Consider the following 15757-nt stretch of genomic DNA (forward strand, 5'->3'; position numbering starts at 1 on the left):
TATCTATACCTTGGAGCCTGTATATCTCTCTGCTCCTCCACTATTATATAAAACTTTCAATTATTTCTCTCTGCAGTATGCCACAGGTTGTACATCTGGATGTATGTGTCCTGAAGGTTTAATTTCTGATGAAAGTGGTGGCTGTATCCCTATCAGTGAATGCCCATGTACACACAATGGCATCCAATACCACTCTGGGGACATTGTACAGGTGGACTGTAACTCATGGTATGTAGCAAATATTCACTCTTGTTAAGGTGAATTACACGATGTAACTGTTGAACCTCACTGCCAATCTAATTTGGTCAATGCTCATCTTATTTGACTTTTTAAGTGAATGTAAGAACAGACTATGGAGCTGCACAGAACAACAATGTCATGGAACATGTATGATCTACGGAGATGGGAATTATATCACTTTTGATGGAAAACGCTACAATTTTAATGGAGACTGTGAATATATTGTTGCCCAGGTATTTTCATAATTATCTTATTTTAAAATGGGACAAAAAGAATGACAATATGCAATAAAACATTAAGCCTAAATCAACAATAAACAATGGGCGGGATTCTCTGTTGGCCGACGCCGAAATCGGGGACTATGATCGGGTGGAGAATAGCTCCCGAAGTCGAAATCACGGCAGGCGCCGGTTTGGTGCTGAATCGCGATGCTACGCCTCCTCGAAAACAGCATCAGTGCGACACACAGCATGCGCAGTTGAAATACCGTTTGCATATCATTAGCGGGCCCACCCGAGGTTCTCCGCTTCCGATGGGCCGCGTTCCCGACAGCGCGGTCCACGTGAGCTCTCACAAATCACGAACGTGGTGTGGTGGATGCTGGTGAGAGAGCATACGGACAGTGTCCAGCACCGCTATACTTTGCCGACAGCCATGCCACAGGCCAGGGGGCTTCTGCCAGGGCTGGGGAGAGTAGTGGGGGGTGGCCAGGAGGTGGGCTGTAGGGTCGGGGTGGATTGGTATGCAACACCATTACCGCAGCCGGCAAGACAGTCCTGCAGCTACGCATGCCACTGACAACCCGCTTTAAGCCTGGTACCCTGGGTCGTATAGGGACGCCACCCACCCCCCGGGTGCCCTCTGGCCCCAGCCAACCCATCAGTTGTATGGGCGCTCCAGCACAACCTGTCCCATCTTTTCGGCCATGATGAGTGTGTGTGGGGGGGGGGTATTGTTTAAGCACGGCTGCAGCTTGTCAGCCTTGCAGGTGTCCATCACGGACCCGGCCATTCCCGCACCGTTTTTTGTGGGTATTGCTGGTGTTCCACACGCCGCTGGTGCTAGCCCTTCACCGCAGCAGAATCGGTGCAGGTGTGGCGCCGATTTTTCTGACATGAAAGTCCACGGATTCTCCGTTAGCGTATGCACTTCGACTCAGAAATGGAGGATCCGGCCCGTTGACTGTGTAATGATGCTAAATCAGTTTATAATTGCTTTTACTCTTCAAATTTCAAACATTTTAGAGCTGAGTAAGTTTATTTTGTGACCTATCTATAGACTTATATTGTGTGAAGCTGTTAGTCTTTAATTCTGTCCTCATGATCGTTTCAGGATTATTGTGGAAATAAGTCTTCCAGTGGCACCTTCAGAATAATCACTGAAAACATCCCTTGCGGGACCACGGGTACAACATGCTCTAAATCAATCAAAATCTTCTTGGGGGTAAGTGAACAGGGTAATCAGGATGGCTAACCACCCCGTATTTTCCTGGACTGTCCCAGAATTTGGCTTCAACTCGAATCCTGCGTTTGAGCTTTCCACGATGCCATTTGTTCCGGATTTTTCACACTCAAGTGCGCTGTCCTGGACCGGAACTATACAGCCACGAGGGGGCAGAGGGAGCACTGACCGGCATTCTCCCCTAAGAGTTGTTCAGCCCAGTTAGGTAGGTAGTTTGAGTTGGGGATTAAAATACAATCATTGATGAGTCGGTTTCAGGACTCTGATCAAAACCCATTGTTCATCTTAGGAGATATATGGTGGCTATTAGCCCCTCCACAGGTTTAACGAGTTTTGTTATAAGTCCAGACAGGGGAGCCAGATCATCTGCTGTTCCCTTGTTTTGTTGACCTTTCTTCCTGTTGGAAATTTTCAAAATTGTAAACAACTTGAAAATCATGTGTCTTGCTCAGCCATGGTTTTGGTCCAGCAAAGTCCATTTTTAAATAAGCACAAGGTAAGGTTTTGTTTATAATCATATAATTTACAGTGCAGAAGGAGGCCATTTGGCCCATAGAGTCTGCACCAGTCTGGAAAGAGTTTAAACAGTTTACAATCCCTTAGGACATAATGGAAGATGTGCCTTGGACAGAGTACAGTATAGATTTATCTGGATTCCAAGGGTGGGAGGAAAGACCATACCAATCAGCATTTTTCTTGGAATTCTGAGGGTTCAGAGGTGATTTTATTGAAGTTTTCAGGATATTAAGAAGAACTGCCAAGTTAGATATAGAGAAATTATTTCTACAGGTTGGGAAGTCTAGCACTAGGGGACATGGCCTAAACATTATACCAGATATTTCAGGAGTGAAGTTAGGAAATACTTCTACACAGGAAGGTTGCATGGGGGAAAAGTCATCCTAGCTTTTCTCTACTTCAAAATTAGTCAATGAGGAGTCAAGACAAACTCGTCTCCATGCCGTACCTTCCTACCCCATTATACTGCCTTCACACCCACTCTGAGGGGAACATTAAATTCCACACATTAGTTCCCAGTGCTTTAAAATCTGAGAATGATATATTTTTGTGAACTAAAATTATTAAAAGATAGGTATATGGAGTTATCCCACAGATCAGCCATGATCTCATTGAATGGAGGAAAAGACACAAAGAGCTGAATAACCAACTTCTGTTCCTACCTATTAACATTTTGCAATCTGTGAAACTCTTGCCCTGGGAACTAATGCGTGGAATTTAATCTTCCCCTCAGAGTGGGTGTGAAGGCAGTATAATGCGGTAGGAAGGAATGGCATGGAGACCAGTTTGTCTTGACTCCCATTGTCTAATTTTGAAGTAGAGAAAACCTAGGATGACTTTTCCCCCATGTAACCAATTGAGGCCCTCAATGGGGGCCATGCCTGGGGAATTCTTGTACATCCTGTGCTCAACAGAGAGACCTGCTGGTGGCAAGGGAGGAAGTCTCAGGAAGACATGCCCTCCCCTTCACAGTGACCCCCCACCCCACCCCACTGCCAGAGCCTCCCTGACCGGCCCTGGTGATTCTTCCCCACAAGGGCGGCACGGTAACAGTAGTTAGCACAGTTGCTTCACAGCTCCAGGTTCCCAGGTTCGATTCCCGGTTTGGGTCATGTCTGTGCGGAGTCTGCATGTTCTCCCTGTGTCTGCGTGGGTTTACTCTGGGTGCTCCAGTTTCCTCCCACAATCCAAAGATGTGCAGGTTAGGTGGATTGGCCATGCTAAATTGCCCTTAGTGTCCAGAAAGGTTTGGTTGGGTTGCGGGGATGGGGTGGAGGTGTGGGCCTGGGTAGGGAGCTCTTTCCGTAGGCTGGTGCAGACTCGATGAGCCAAATGGCATCTTTCTGCACTATAAGTTCTATGATTCTATGATACTCACGTCTGGGGAGTCCGGCATCGATTTTCTTTCCTGGCCTCCTGCAGTGCAGGCAGTGGCATCAGCATATGGTGGTGCTTTGCAGTAGTGAAGAGATGGTTGGCCAGCAGATCCTGGAGATGAGATATCAGCTTCATACCAGAAAGCATGGTGGGAGATTGTCCCTTGTGTGACTGGGAACACCAAAGGCAACCAATAGATTGCTTAACTGAGCCTTAACCCAATGGGATTCCCGGAAAAGGCCGTGGTGGGGTTGCTACTGGCTCTAAAGCTGTGGCTATCAAATGTTACCCATACTCTTTGAGCTGGATATTATTGGATCCTGGCATGGCTTGGCATGGCCTGTTAGTGTGATACCTTTCTGCACCCTTCAGCTCAAAATATTTTTGCACCAGACGTGCTGTTTGTGCAAGCTGATAATGATATGGCGAGGCAAAACGATGTTTGGAATCTCAGTGTGCAGTGGGACCAACACTGTATTTCTTTAACTAATGAGATTTAAGAAGAACCAGATACTGAGAACTGGATCCATTGAACTTGGTGAATTACAATCAAATCAGGCACAGAAAGTGAAATAAAGTGGGAAAGAAAGGTTGGATTAAGAGAGAGGACATGGGCAGAAGTAAGAAGAATAACCAAAAAAAAAACTTGACTTTTATAAAATCTCTAAGAACAATTAACTATCGAGGGCAGCATGTGGTGCAGTGGTTAGCACTGGGATTGCGGCGTGGAGGATCCGAGTGGCGTTTGCACATTCTCCCCGTGTCTGCGTGGGTTTCGCCCCCACAACCCAAAGATGTGCAGGTTAGGTGGATTAGCCACACTAAATTGCCCTTTAATTGGAAAAAAAATAATTGGGTATTCTAATTTGTTTTTAAAAGAAGAACAATTAACTCTCTAAAGGAGAGAGATTCCACTGTTTCAAATGTTGATTAGCATTGACAAATCACATAATTAAAAAGGTATTTATGCTGTTATTATCAGACTGAATTTTCTGCGGTGAGCTTAATGGGCAATTCATTTCCAAAATCAGAAGGACCCAGAACATTATTCTGCTCTTGTACAAAGCAAATAATGGAGCAGTGTAAATTGATCAGCAAATTCTGGAGAATTGCAACACATCACTAAATCCCTCAGCTCGCTGAACCATGTGTGCATTAATAACTCTGTATGTTTTAATAACAGTCATATGTTTCCAATAAGGCCCAGTCCAATAGATACCAATACTTTCTGGTGTAATTTATAGGTGGCTGTTCTATGTGGTATATTTCTAACATGGTTATTTAAAACCTTTCAGAACGTTGAAATAAAACTCTCAGATGGAAAGTATGATGTGGTGAAGTTTGGCAGCAGTAAACATATTCCTTATGTCGTGCGTTATCTTGGTCTTTACCTTGTAATTGAAGCTAAAAATGGACTGGTACTGATCTGGGACAAGAAAACAAGCTTGACTATTAAACTCAGTCACTCCTTTACGGTAAGTGTTTATTCTTGAACCTTGCTGATATTACAAAAGATGCCCTTTACACTGACAGCAATTTAAAATCTTTTGAACAGTAAGTCTGACATTGAAAAAGCCCTTTATCGTCGTTGATGATGTGAATATCGCAACCCCCCCTCATATGTACTTACTCTGAGGCAGGACAATTGATGGTTGGCATAACACATTCTTCCACTTTGTGTGAGCATCTGGCTTGCTGTTATAATTCTTATTGCCTGAGCTTGACTCTCACAGCTTTCCACCCAGGGAGGCACTTTGTGACTTTCTCTAACTGAAGCTAATATAAACCCTACATGAAAGTCACCTGGAAACAAACCTAATTGTGGTCAAAATGCACCTGCAGCAAGGATTGCAGATGATAACCCACCTGTCGATTTGACAGAGAATAAAATGCACTGGGATTAAATAACAACTAAATCTGAAATTCACATATTTGGAAGAAATAGCTTGAATATGATCACCATTACTGATCATTTTTGATAAACAGTAATAAATATGGAGATAATTAATTTTTGATATCTTATTTTGTGAGAATAAAAGTAGTGGGTGGGATCACAACAGTGATTATTATTGATTCTCTATTCATCATTACAACAGCTCATTTGAACTGTAATAATTTTAAAATATATTTTTAATATAGTTGATGTCCAATACTCATAAATACTGATGTGTACAACCAATGTTCCACTCCTGTTTTTGTGGGTGGGATTTTCTTCTCTTTAAAATAGACGGCCCGAACTTTTACGACTGAAGTTGTTGGCAGGGCAGGCTCAATCAGAGCAATTTACATGCTCAACAACTTATCCACATATCTAAACAACTCCTTGACCACACTCTTATCAGGTTGTGGTTGTGTGGCTGCAGTAATAATAATAATAATCGCTTATTGCCACAAGTAGGCTTCAATTAAGTTACTGTGAAAAGCCACTAGTCGCCACATTCCAGCGCCTGTTCGGGGAGACCGGTACAGGAATTGAACCCGCGCTGCTGGCATTGTTCTGCGTTACAAGCCAGCTGTTCAGCCCACTGTGCTAAACCAGCCCCTAACTCTGTACTGTCTCCAGGTTGCAATGTAGCAATTCACCAAGGGGTATTCAGCAGAGCCTCCTAAACTGAAAGGACGAGGGCAGTGGGTGCAAGAAAGACCATGGGCTGGATTCTCCGTTGCCCAATGCCGAAATCGGGAACGGCGATTGGGCGGAGAATGGCTCCTGATGCCGAAATCGCGGCAGGTGCCGGTTTGACACCGGGTTGCTATGCTCCGCCCCCTCCAAATCGGTGTCATCGAGATGTGCGCCGCGCGTAGTCGCAACCCCGTTTGAATAGAATTTTTGGGTCCATCCATAATGCTCCGTCTCCAATGGGCTAAGTTCCCGACGGCAGCATGTGAGGTCTCAGCAGTCATGAATCTGGCATGGTGACTATGGAGAGAGAGAGAGGCTTGAGGACAGTGTCCAGCCCCACCATACTCTGCCGAGAGCCATGCCACTGGCTGGGGGGCTTCTGCCAGGAATGGGGGGAGTAGCGGGGGTGGCCAGGAGGTGGGCTGTGGGTTCAGGGTGGACGTGTACACAGTCCAGCACAACTGCCGCCATCTTTTCAGGCGCGATCGGTGCGTGTGTGGAGGGTGAACCTTGTCAGCCCTACACGTGTCCAGCATAGACCTGGCTATTCTCCCACCATTTTTCCATGCATTCCATGGGTGCATGCGGTGCCGATGCTAGCCCCTTACTGGTAGCAGAATTGGTGGGGTGTGGCACCGATTTTTCCACGGATCCTTCATTGGCGTCAGCAATCCAGCCCTATCACTTTCAAATTCTCTTTGAAGTTATACACTCTCCTGGCGTGAAAATATTGTACATTCCCTTCAAAGGTCACTGGGGGTTAAAATCCTGTAACTCCTGACCAAACAGCATTGTGGGAGCATTTTTACCACAAAAGTTACAGTACCAGCTTTCTGACAAGCAATAAGTGCTGCCCTTGGGAGCAACATTCATATCCTGACATTGAATACATTTGAAAAATTTAGAACCAGTACAGCAATTACTAAAGGGAATATAGGGTTTTACCGGCTGGTAATGCCGGCATGATATTCCGGTCACACACCAGCGCATGGGTTTCCCGGTGACGAGATGTGCAGTTAACAGGCAATCCCATTGACAACGGTGGGATCCCACTGGCAGGCTGCTTCTGCTGCCGAATACCATGCAGCGGGGTGGTGGGTAAATCCCTCCCCAATGGACTAAACCACTGGTCAGACAATGCGATTGCTCATTGCTGAAGTTTATTCCTGAAAAATCACAACTCAAAACCAAACTGTTACCATTTTAATGGTCTGCCAAAGGGATGTTGTTTTTTCTAAAAACAGGGCTGGCAAATCTTTTTGATTTGTTTGTCAATGAATAATGACTGACGTAAGGCACTATGATAGCTTAGGAATTATATGGTATGTAGTTCTATCCTCACCAAAAAGGGGAAACAAATAAGTCTAATCATTGTCACCTTTATTGGGTATTACAGCGTACTATCTGTGGATTGTGTGGAAATTACGATGGCAATGTACACAATGACTTTACTACAAGAAACCAGTTGGTGGTTGTAAACATGGAGGAGTTTGGAAACAGCTGGAAGGTGTCACCTGCCTGCATGAATGTAAAGAAAAACAAAGACCCTTGTTCAATTAACGTCCATCGAGATGCATGGGCTCAGAAACAGTGCAGTATCCTCAAGAGTAAACCATTCAAAGCTTGTAATTCTCAGGTACAGCATCTTTTCACCTCATGATATGATTTATATTCAAACAATTGTATGTGAAAGCAATAATGGTTTCATCTTCCAATGTGGCGACCTTTTAACAGTTGCCAAGAGCAGAGTATCTTTCAAAGCAAAGGTACAAAATATCCTTAACTTTCTATTAACAACCGAGAAAATGGAAAAATCCCAGAATCTTTTTCACACCCATGTCTGCCGTTACCGAGACATCAAGTCAGCAAGGTTTACAGCAGCTATTTTAAAACGTGAATCAGTCGAGGGGATGCAACCATGGGTGCAAGAGGGTGCAAGGGCTCGGGGGCGCAAGGGTAAGCATAGCCCCCTGGGGTAGAGGGACAAGGATAACACTGTTCCAAGGCACTGGTTGGCAACCTGGCAGTGCTAACATGCTCTAGGGAGCCCCCATGCTTGTTGTGGAGAACTCCAATGTTAAAGGTTTTGGGGTGGGGAGTCTTTCTGTGCTGATCAGGATGCCCTTTTTAAAGGGTATCCCAATCTCTGTGGAGCCAGTCTCCCCCCACCACAGTGACGGCATAAACCATACCCCTGAATATTTTTGCCAGACAGGCTCAAGAGCTGGACTAAAAACTCGGCTGTGCAGCTGGAGAGCTACACGGTGGTTTTCAGTCAGAGTCTGACACTGAAAAAATATGGGAACCTTTTGCTTTGCCCACTGTTACAGCTCAGATAGTCTGGCAGTGAAGGATAGAACTGAAGCTAAGAGCGCGATCGAACGGACTCTTCGCACTCGACTTGGTGACACGACAGACCATTAAATCTCATGAGAGGCCTCTCGCGAGATTTGTGACACTCAGAGTGCCTCGCGAGCTCTAACGGATCTAACAACAGATGGAACAAGCATAACTGCACCTGGGGGCTCTCCCAGGCCATCAGAGGCCCGGGTGGTCGAGCTCCAGGCAGGATGGTACCTGGTACTCCCACTGCCACCTTGGCACCCAGGCAGTGCCACCCTGGAAGTGCCAGGCTGGCAGGGGCACTGCCAGGGTGCCAGGCTGTCAGTGCCAAGGTGCCTGGGTGTTAGGTTGCCTGTGTCAGGGATGGACTCGGGATGCCTTGCCCTTAAGAGGTGGGGTGAGGGGGGGCTCGAGGACCACCTAAGAGGTAAGCTGGGGCAGTGGGAGAGGCCACAGTGTGGTGTCCGAGGTGGGGTTGTGAAATTGGGGCGCCATTTTTAAACACTGCCCCAATCTCTTCATACACTGATGAGCTCAGCTGACAGTGCAGGAAATGAAATCAGTGGGGTGTTAGCGAGCGAGGCCAGGAAAAGCAACAGAGTCCTATTTGATAGCGGGGTCGTTCTCGGTGCTGCAGGTGCCAGGAAAGATCCCGCTCTACATGCCCAAACTGAGACTCCGTTTTTTCTGTGTTAAATCACGCCCCAAGTCTTTATGCACCTACAAGCTATTATTTATAGAGATATACATTGCACATCTTGCACCTCTCATACAATAGTTTTAACCTGAGCCTATAGATAGGTTGGTAGGTATTACCCATAGTGCATGAGAGACCAGAGGCATCTCTGTTAATAATAGAGAGAGAGAGAAGGAGAGAGAGACATTTGGTTATATAGGTTGATGGGCACCACTCTGCATCAAACAGGGGTAGGTAAGGAGGTAGGTTCTAGTTCTACCTCAGCCATAATGGGAAACAAACCCTTGCTGTTGGTGCTGTCCTGGCAACAGCCATGCCACATTCATTTTGAAGGGGTCAGTTGTTCATTTTGTCCTTGAACCCTCACAAAGAAGCAGAGGGTGGCTTCTTTGGGACAAAATGTTGATGTCTCCAATTTGGGACCCGACTACATGAGGGCAACACATGTATAATGAGGGCACCAGAGCCACCTGGAACATCATGGAGCAAGCAATCAGTTTGCTCACACACTACCTACAATGCCTGAACTCCTGAGGATGTCCTGCAATACACACCAGGCACACATTGCGGGTCCAAGTTTGTGGTGGTCTTCTGCATACTCCATAATATAGCCATTATAAGTTGGTTCCAGGAACCAGAGGCCACATTGGCAGGAGGCAGAAAGAGAGGATGAATCCTGGTTCTATACACCATGGGCAGGCTGTCAGAGAGTGCCTGCTTAGATCTAATTTCAATAAAACGTCTTGACAACCATGGAGCCATAATTCCTTACAGTTGTATCTGTGTCAGAAAGGAGCTCTTCATCCTTGTGAATTCCCTGTCTTGAGCGTGCCTTTGCTTGTTCAAGTGCTCCCATGCAGCACCACACCCAAGTGGCTGCAGCATGGTTCATGAAAGGCTTCTGGATTTTACTGCATTTTACTGGGGGAAACTGGGGAAACTGCAAATAGTATCTCAGAGTCGCCTTGAGTAGCAATGAGCCATGAGGAGCTGGGTTCAGACTGGTTACCTGATAGTCAACAGCAAGTGCAGTGGTGGACTGGTAGTGCTGGGAGCAGGAATGCTGTCATCCTGAGAGAGGGCAATAGGTTCATACTGCACAATGAGACTGGCACTCACAAGAGTAGCAATCCGAATAATCACAAATTGCTGGACTGCAACAAGAGCCTGCATGTCCTTTTGAACACTGAGACCTACAACCATGATGGCAAAGTCTGAGCCTGTATGGCAGCAAGTATGGATTTCATGCCGTCTGTCTGAATGTCACTGCAGCACTGAGATATTGGTGGCTTCCAACTGTGCTGCAGTGGAAATTGAAATCAAGGATTTGAAATTGAGGAATCTAAAGGATCAGAAGGAATCAGTTCCAGCAGAGACAGAAGCATTGAGGGCTGAATGGTCTCTTCTTGTGCTATAATGTATACAAATCTATATAAATTCTCCTTTGAGAGACTGAGCTCAGGGAGTATCTCAAAATATTGGGGATGATTTGAATTTGGGAAAATTCATTCTATGAAAGGTTCCCCAAATAGTGAACCCACTGCCCTTTGTGCGATCTGTCAGCTTGGTTTGGAACTGTAATATTTTCATTCCTTCTGTTCAAAGGTACTGAATGTTCGGAATGCAGGTGCAGTTATATGAATTTTCTCGTGTTTATTTTCAGATCAATCCAACCCCATTTTATGAGGCCTGCGTACGTGATGCATGTGCTTGTGATAGTGGTGGAGACTGTGAATGTTTGTGTACAGCTATAACTGCTTACTCTTTGGCCTGCAGTACGGTTGGGGTATGCATTTCATGGAGAAACCCTGAATTTTGTCGTGAGTAATATTCTGCTTGCATTCAATTTTGGGTTTGGGAGGATATATAACGCCATTTTTGTCTATTGTTGCAGACAGGAACGGGGGGCGGGCGGGGGGGGGGTGCTGTTAAATCCCCCTCTCAGCACCTGTCCATAAACAGAAGGGTGTTTTTGATTTGTTTCCCCCTGTATAAGCAGTGACATACTTCCCAACCCATCTGTTTTGGTGTGATCCAATTGCCTATTAATAACCCCACAGCAAACTTGTGATAGGAAGAACTCAAAGGGCTAGTTTATTTTCACAGAAAATGCAAAGAGAATTTACAACATCTCCCTCTCCTTCAGATAGTAAAGAGAGGAACAGAGAAAATAAAGATTTGAAGTATAGAAACTACAGAGGAAAGAATAGCGTTTCACATGGGTTCCAGAGTCCAGAATCTAAGTGCAAAGAGGTATTTCTTCACGGAGATTGGTGAAGAATGGTGGTGCTGACTTCACAAGATAAGATAGGCATGCAAAGATTAATCAGTCTAGTAGATGATGGTGCAGAATCTCTAGCAGAAGCAGTGTAGATGGGGCAGGTGTTTAACCTGGGAAGAGCTTATTTTCTGTCTGGCTGTCAAATAGAGGGTTAACAGCAGGCTGAGCTTTGCAGTTCAGCAAGGCAATATTATTGGTACTACAAGCCAGAAGCCCATGTCACATGACTGTCACCTCTCCACACTGTCTTCCCAGCTTCCCTCATCTGAGTTCTCGATATTGTTAAAACGTCTCAAATCATTAAGAATTGAAAGGAAGGCCTTAACAGACAAGCAGGCTCCTGTTGGCTAACCTGGATTATGAAATGCTGATAGTTTTTATATATTTCTCTTTGAATTGGGCCTATGCGGCCCACACAGGGTGATTTGAGGCTCCTCAGAGATAACGATGTGCGAGTTTCCCCGATACTGCCAGGTAGCTCTGTTTGTTGGGGGGACAGAGACAGACATAGATTCACCCAGTTTAAGGATGTTTGTTTCTTTTTTTTTTAATTTTAGAAATATCCATGACTTTGGGGTTGATTTCAGCCAGCATTTGTCGTCAGAGAGAATGACGATGCAGGCAGAAAATTCAGAGAATCGGGAAATGCCAGTCGGAGAGGATCCCCCAATGATTATACAGGGAGGGGAGTCCCTGAAGATTGTGCAAGGGGAGAACCCCCAATGATTGTCCAGGGTGCGGGGAGACCCTGGTAAATCTGTGGTGGTGGGAGGAGTAGAGTCCACTTCAGTGCCAATCGGGGTTCCCTTTACAAATGACCCCTGATTGCTGTGGAGTATCTTGAAGTAAGTGAACTGAGTATGTGCTATATCAGGTCCCACCCTGCCAAAGTGATGGAGTAAACCCCGCCTTACTCATTGATTATACTCAGAGAGGCTCAAGACCTGGAGAGAAAACTGAGCTGTGCATCTGGAAAGCTACACGCCGTTTTCAGTATAAGCCTGACACTTTGAAAAAATATGATAAAATGCCACCCAATATTAATAATATATTTTACAAAAATATACAGTGTGAGGTCTTAGTCCCTTACACTATTGAATCTCCCACCATCCGCAACCAAGAAGCCAGGCCCCTTAAGATTCCGCAGTCCATAAACAATATCGACCCTGAATCAAAGTGAGTGTGCAAAAGATGGCATCTTCCTGAGTATTCCATCCATGTCCTTGGGGAAGTAGCAAACCAGTTTGTTGCATCCTGCCACCCCCCATTGTCTTGGCACAACATGTTAGTGTCCTTCATACCTTGCACAGCACTGTCTATCTGTCCACCTTCATTACATGTTTCAGACTAATATCAACCCTGACAATGCACTTTGAAAACTGTAGTATAATTAGAACAAGTCAAGATGGTTTTGGAACAAGTCAAGGTGGTTTTACGAAAGGGAAATTCTGTTTGACAAATTTATTCGAGTTTTTCTGAGGATGTAACTAGTAAGGTAGATGAAGGGGAGCCAGCTGCTGGAACATACTTTCATTTCCCAAAGGCATTTGATAAGGTGTCTCACAAAAGATTAAGAGGCAAGTTAAGGGCTCATAGCGATGTGGGTAATATATATATAGCATAGATAGAGTTAGTTAACTGATAGGAAGCAGAGAGTGGGCATAAACAAAGCCCACTCTCTCGTGAGGTGGAGTGACTTCAGCCCAGGACGGGAAGGGGATCCAGGGGAAGGAGTGTAAGAGATTATTTCAGATTGTTTGGATGAGAGTTGGGGCTGCAGGTTGGATGAACTGACTGACCATGGCACTGTGGTACATGAAGTCATTCAAGTGGGAAGAGCACATAAGAATGCAATGGTACTATGGGACAATATAGTGAGGGGGATTGACACTGTTCTCTGCAGCAAAGTGGGAGAGCCACTTTGGGAACGCCATTTAAAAATGGCTTCTCGATCTCTCGCTACACTGGGGAGGTCCGGAGAGCAGAGCTCCTCGGTGTACAAAATGTGGCTATGTGCAGCCTCGGCCGAGCATTCCCCACAGTGGCCCCTTATACAATGCAGGTCGCGTTGTATAGCCATGTGTTTCTTGGCGCAGCAAGTGCTGGGAAACACACGTCTAAATGCGCTCGCTATGGGACTAAGTCTCTTTAAGATAGAGATAGATAGGTTCTTGATTAATAAGGGGATCAGGGGTTATGGGGAGAAAGCAGGAGAATGGGGATGAGAAAAATATAGTTATGATTGAATGGCGGAGCAGACTCGATGGGCCGAGTGGCCTAATTCTGCTCCTCTGTCTTATGGTCTTATGGACCTTGTTTCTAATTAGTTGAATTGTGCCCAGAGTAATGTACCTAACTTTGATGATGATACAAAGCTAGGTAGAAAGGTAAGCTGTGGGCAGGACATAGAGAGGTTTCAAAGACTTATAAATAGGTTAAGTAAGTTGGCAAGAAGGTGGCAGATGGAATATAATGTGGGGAAATGTGAAGTTATTTGTTTTGGTTGTAAGAATAGAAAAACAGAATTATTTTTAAAAGATGTGAAACTTGTAAGTGTTGATGTTCAAAGAGATTTGCGGGGGAATGTTACGGTCTCTTGCACTAGTGGGATTTTCCAGTTAATGGTCTTTTTAGTGACTTGCTGCATTTTCCAGCCCTCGCTGTGCTGTTATGTGACTATCAAATCCCATCCAGGGGTGGCTTGTACTAGGTATGCAAATGTTAGAATGCAGGTACAAGCAATTCGGAAACCAAATGACATGTTGCCCTTTATTGCAAGGGGATTGGATTACAGGAATCAAGAAATCTTGCTACAATTGTACAGGATTTGGTGAGAACATGTCTGGATTACTGTATGCTTCCTGGGATGAGAGGGCTGTCCTCTGATGAGAGGCTGAGTAAATTGGGTTTATATTCTCTGGGGTTTAGCGTAATGAGAGGCAATCTCAGTGAGGCAATCCCCATGCAGGAGGGACTTGACAGGGTGTACACTGAGGGCAAGATTCTCTGGCCTCCTTGTGGAATGTTTCTCAGCAGTGGGAGGTGGCCTAGCATTGGCTAGTGGTGGGATCTTCTGGTTCTGTCACTGTCAATGGTATTTCCCATTGAAATACCCCACACTGCCGGGAAATCCGTGGTGGCGTGCACCTGGAAGATCCCGCCGGCGTGCCAGCTGGAAGATCTTACCCCAAGAGGTTGTTTGTGCTGGTCAGGGAATGCACAACATGGGGGGAACTGTCTCAGGGTGAAGAAACGATTATTTAGGACTGAGCTGAGGAGAAATTACTTCACTCAAAGGGTTGTGAATCTTTGGAATTATCCATCCCAGGGTCGTGGATGCTCCATCACTCAATTCATTTAAGGCTGGGATAGACAGATTGTTGGATCTCTCAGAGAATTAAGGGATACGGAGAGCTGGGGGGGGAGGGGGAGTGGAATCAGAGCCGCGATCGTATTTATTAGTGGAACAGACCTCATGGTCTTCTTCTCCTACTTCTTGTGCCCCGCTTTAAGTAAGATTCAGCACAGTGTTCAACAATAATAATTGTATCAGTAGAAAAATAAATTAAATGAGGGCCGGGATTCTCCGCCGGCGGGATTCTCCGTTATGCCGGTGCCCAGGGGTTTCCCGACGGCGTGAGGTTGCCCCACAATGGGAAACCCATTGACCGGCTGGCGAAACGGAGAACCCCGCCGGCCGGTCGGGGCAGAAATATGGTGCGGCGGGGCGGAGAATCCCGGCCAATGTTTCTGAATATATTTAATCATTTTAGTTCATTTTAAATCCCCTTCGCAGAATTACCTCTTTTTCAATGTTGCAGAAGTTACCCATGAAGTAACTAAACTTCTGTGGACTTCACATCAATGTAACTCCACCCTCTATATTAAAAGACATCTATGGAGTAGATTTTAAATAAAATTAAAGGCAGGCATGATCTATGTGGGCAGGCAATTGACTCCACCAAATTATCACCCAGGCATTGAAAAAGAGAATCTAGAGGACGGCATGTGGCGCAGTGAGTAGCACTGGGACAGCGGTGCCGAGGTCCCAGGTTCGAATCCCGGCCCTAGGTCATTGTCCATGTGGAGTTTACACATTCTCCCCATGTCTGCGTGGGTTTCACCCCCACAACCCAAAGATGTGCAGGTTAGGTGGGTTGGTCATGGTAAATTGCCCCTTAACTGAAAAATAAACCAATTGGTTACTCTAAAAAAAAAT

The 15757-nt window shown here is 45.5% G+C and overlaps 1 protein-coding gene across 1 annotated transcript in view; it reads left to right on the forward strand.

Moving 5' to 3' along the window:
• LOC140430263 (uncharacterized) overlaps window positions 1–15757 on the forward strand; it is a 136690-nt gene that overhangs the window by 51324 nt on the left and 69609 nt on the right. The window contains exons 20-25 of the mRNA XM_072517688.1: window positions 77–228; window positions 335–473; window positions 1573–1683; window positions 4890–5069; window positions 7614–7853; window positions 10921–11077. Of these exons, the coding sequence (XP_072373789.1) occupies window positions 77–228; window positions 335–473; window positions 1573–1683; window positions 4890–5069; window positions 7614–7853; window positions 10921–11077 (979 nt within the window). The remainder of the gene's footprint in view (window positions 1–76; window positions 229–334; window positions 474–1572; window positions 1684–4889; window positions 5070–7613; window positions 7854–10920; window positions 11078–15757) is intronic.

Source organism: Scyliorhinus torazame, chromosome 10 (assembly GCF_047496885.1).
Source record: "Scyliorhinus torazame isolate Kashiwa2021f chromosome 10, sScyTor2.1, whole genome shotgun sequence".
Taxonomy (NCBI): Eukaryota; Metazoa; Chordata; class Chondrichthyes; order Carcharhiniformes; family Scyliorhinidae; genus Scyliorhinus; species Scyliorhinus torazame.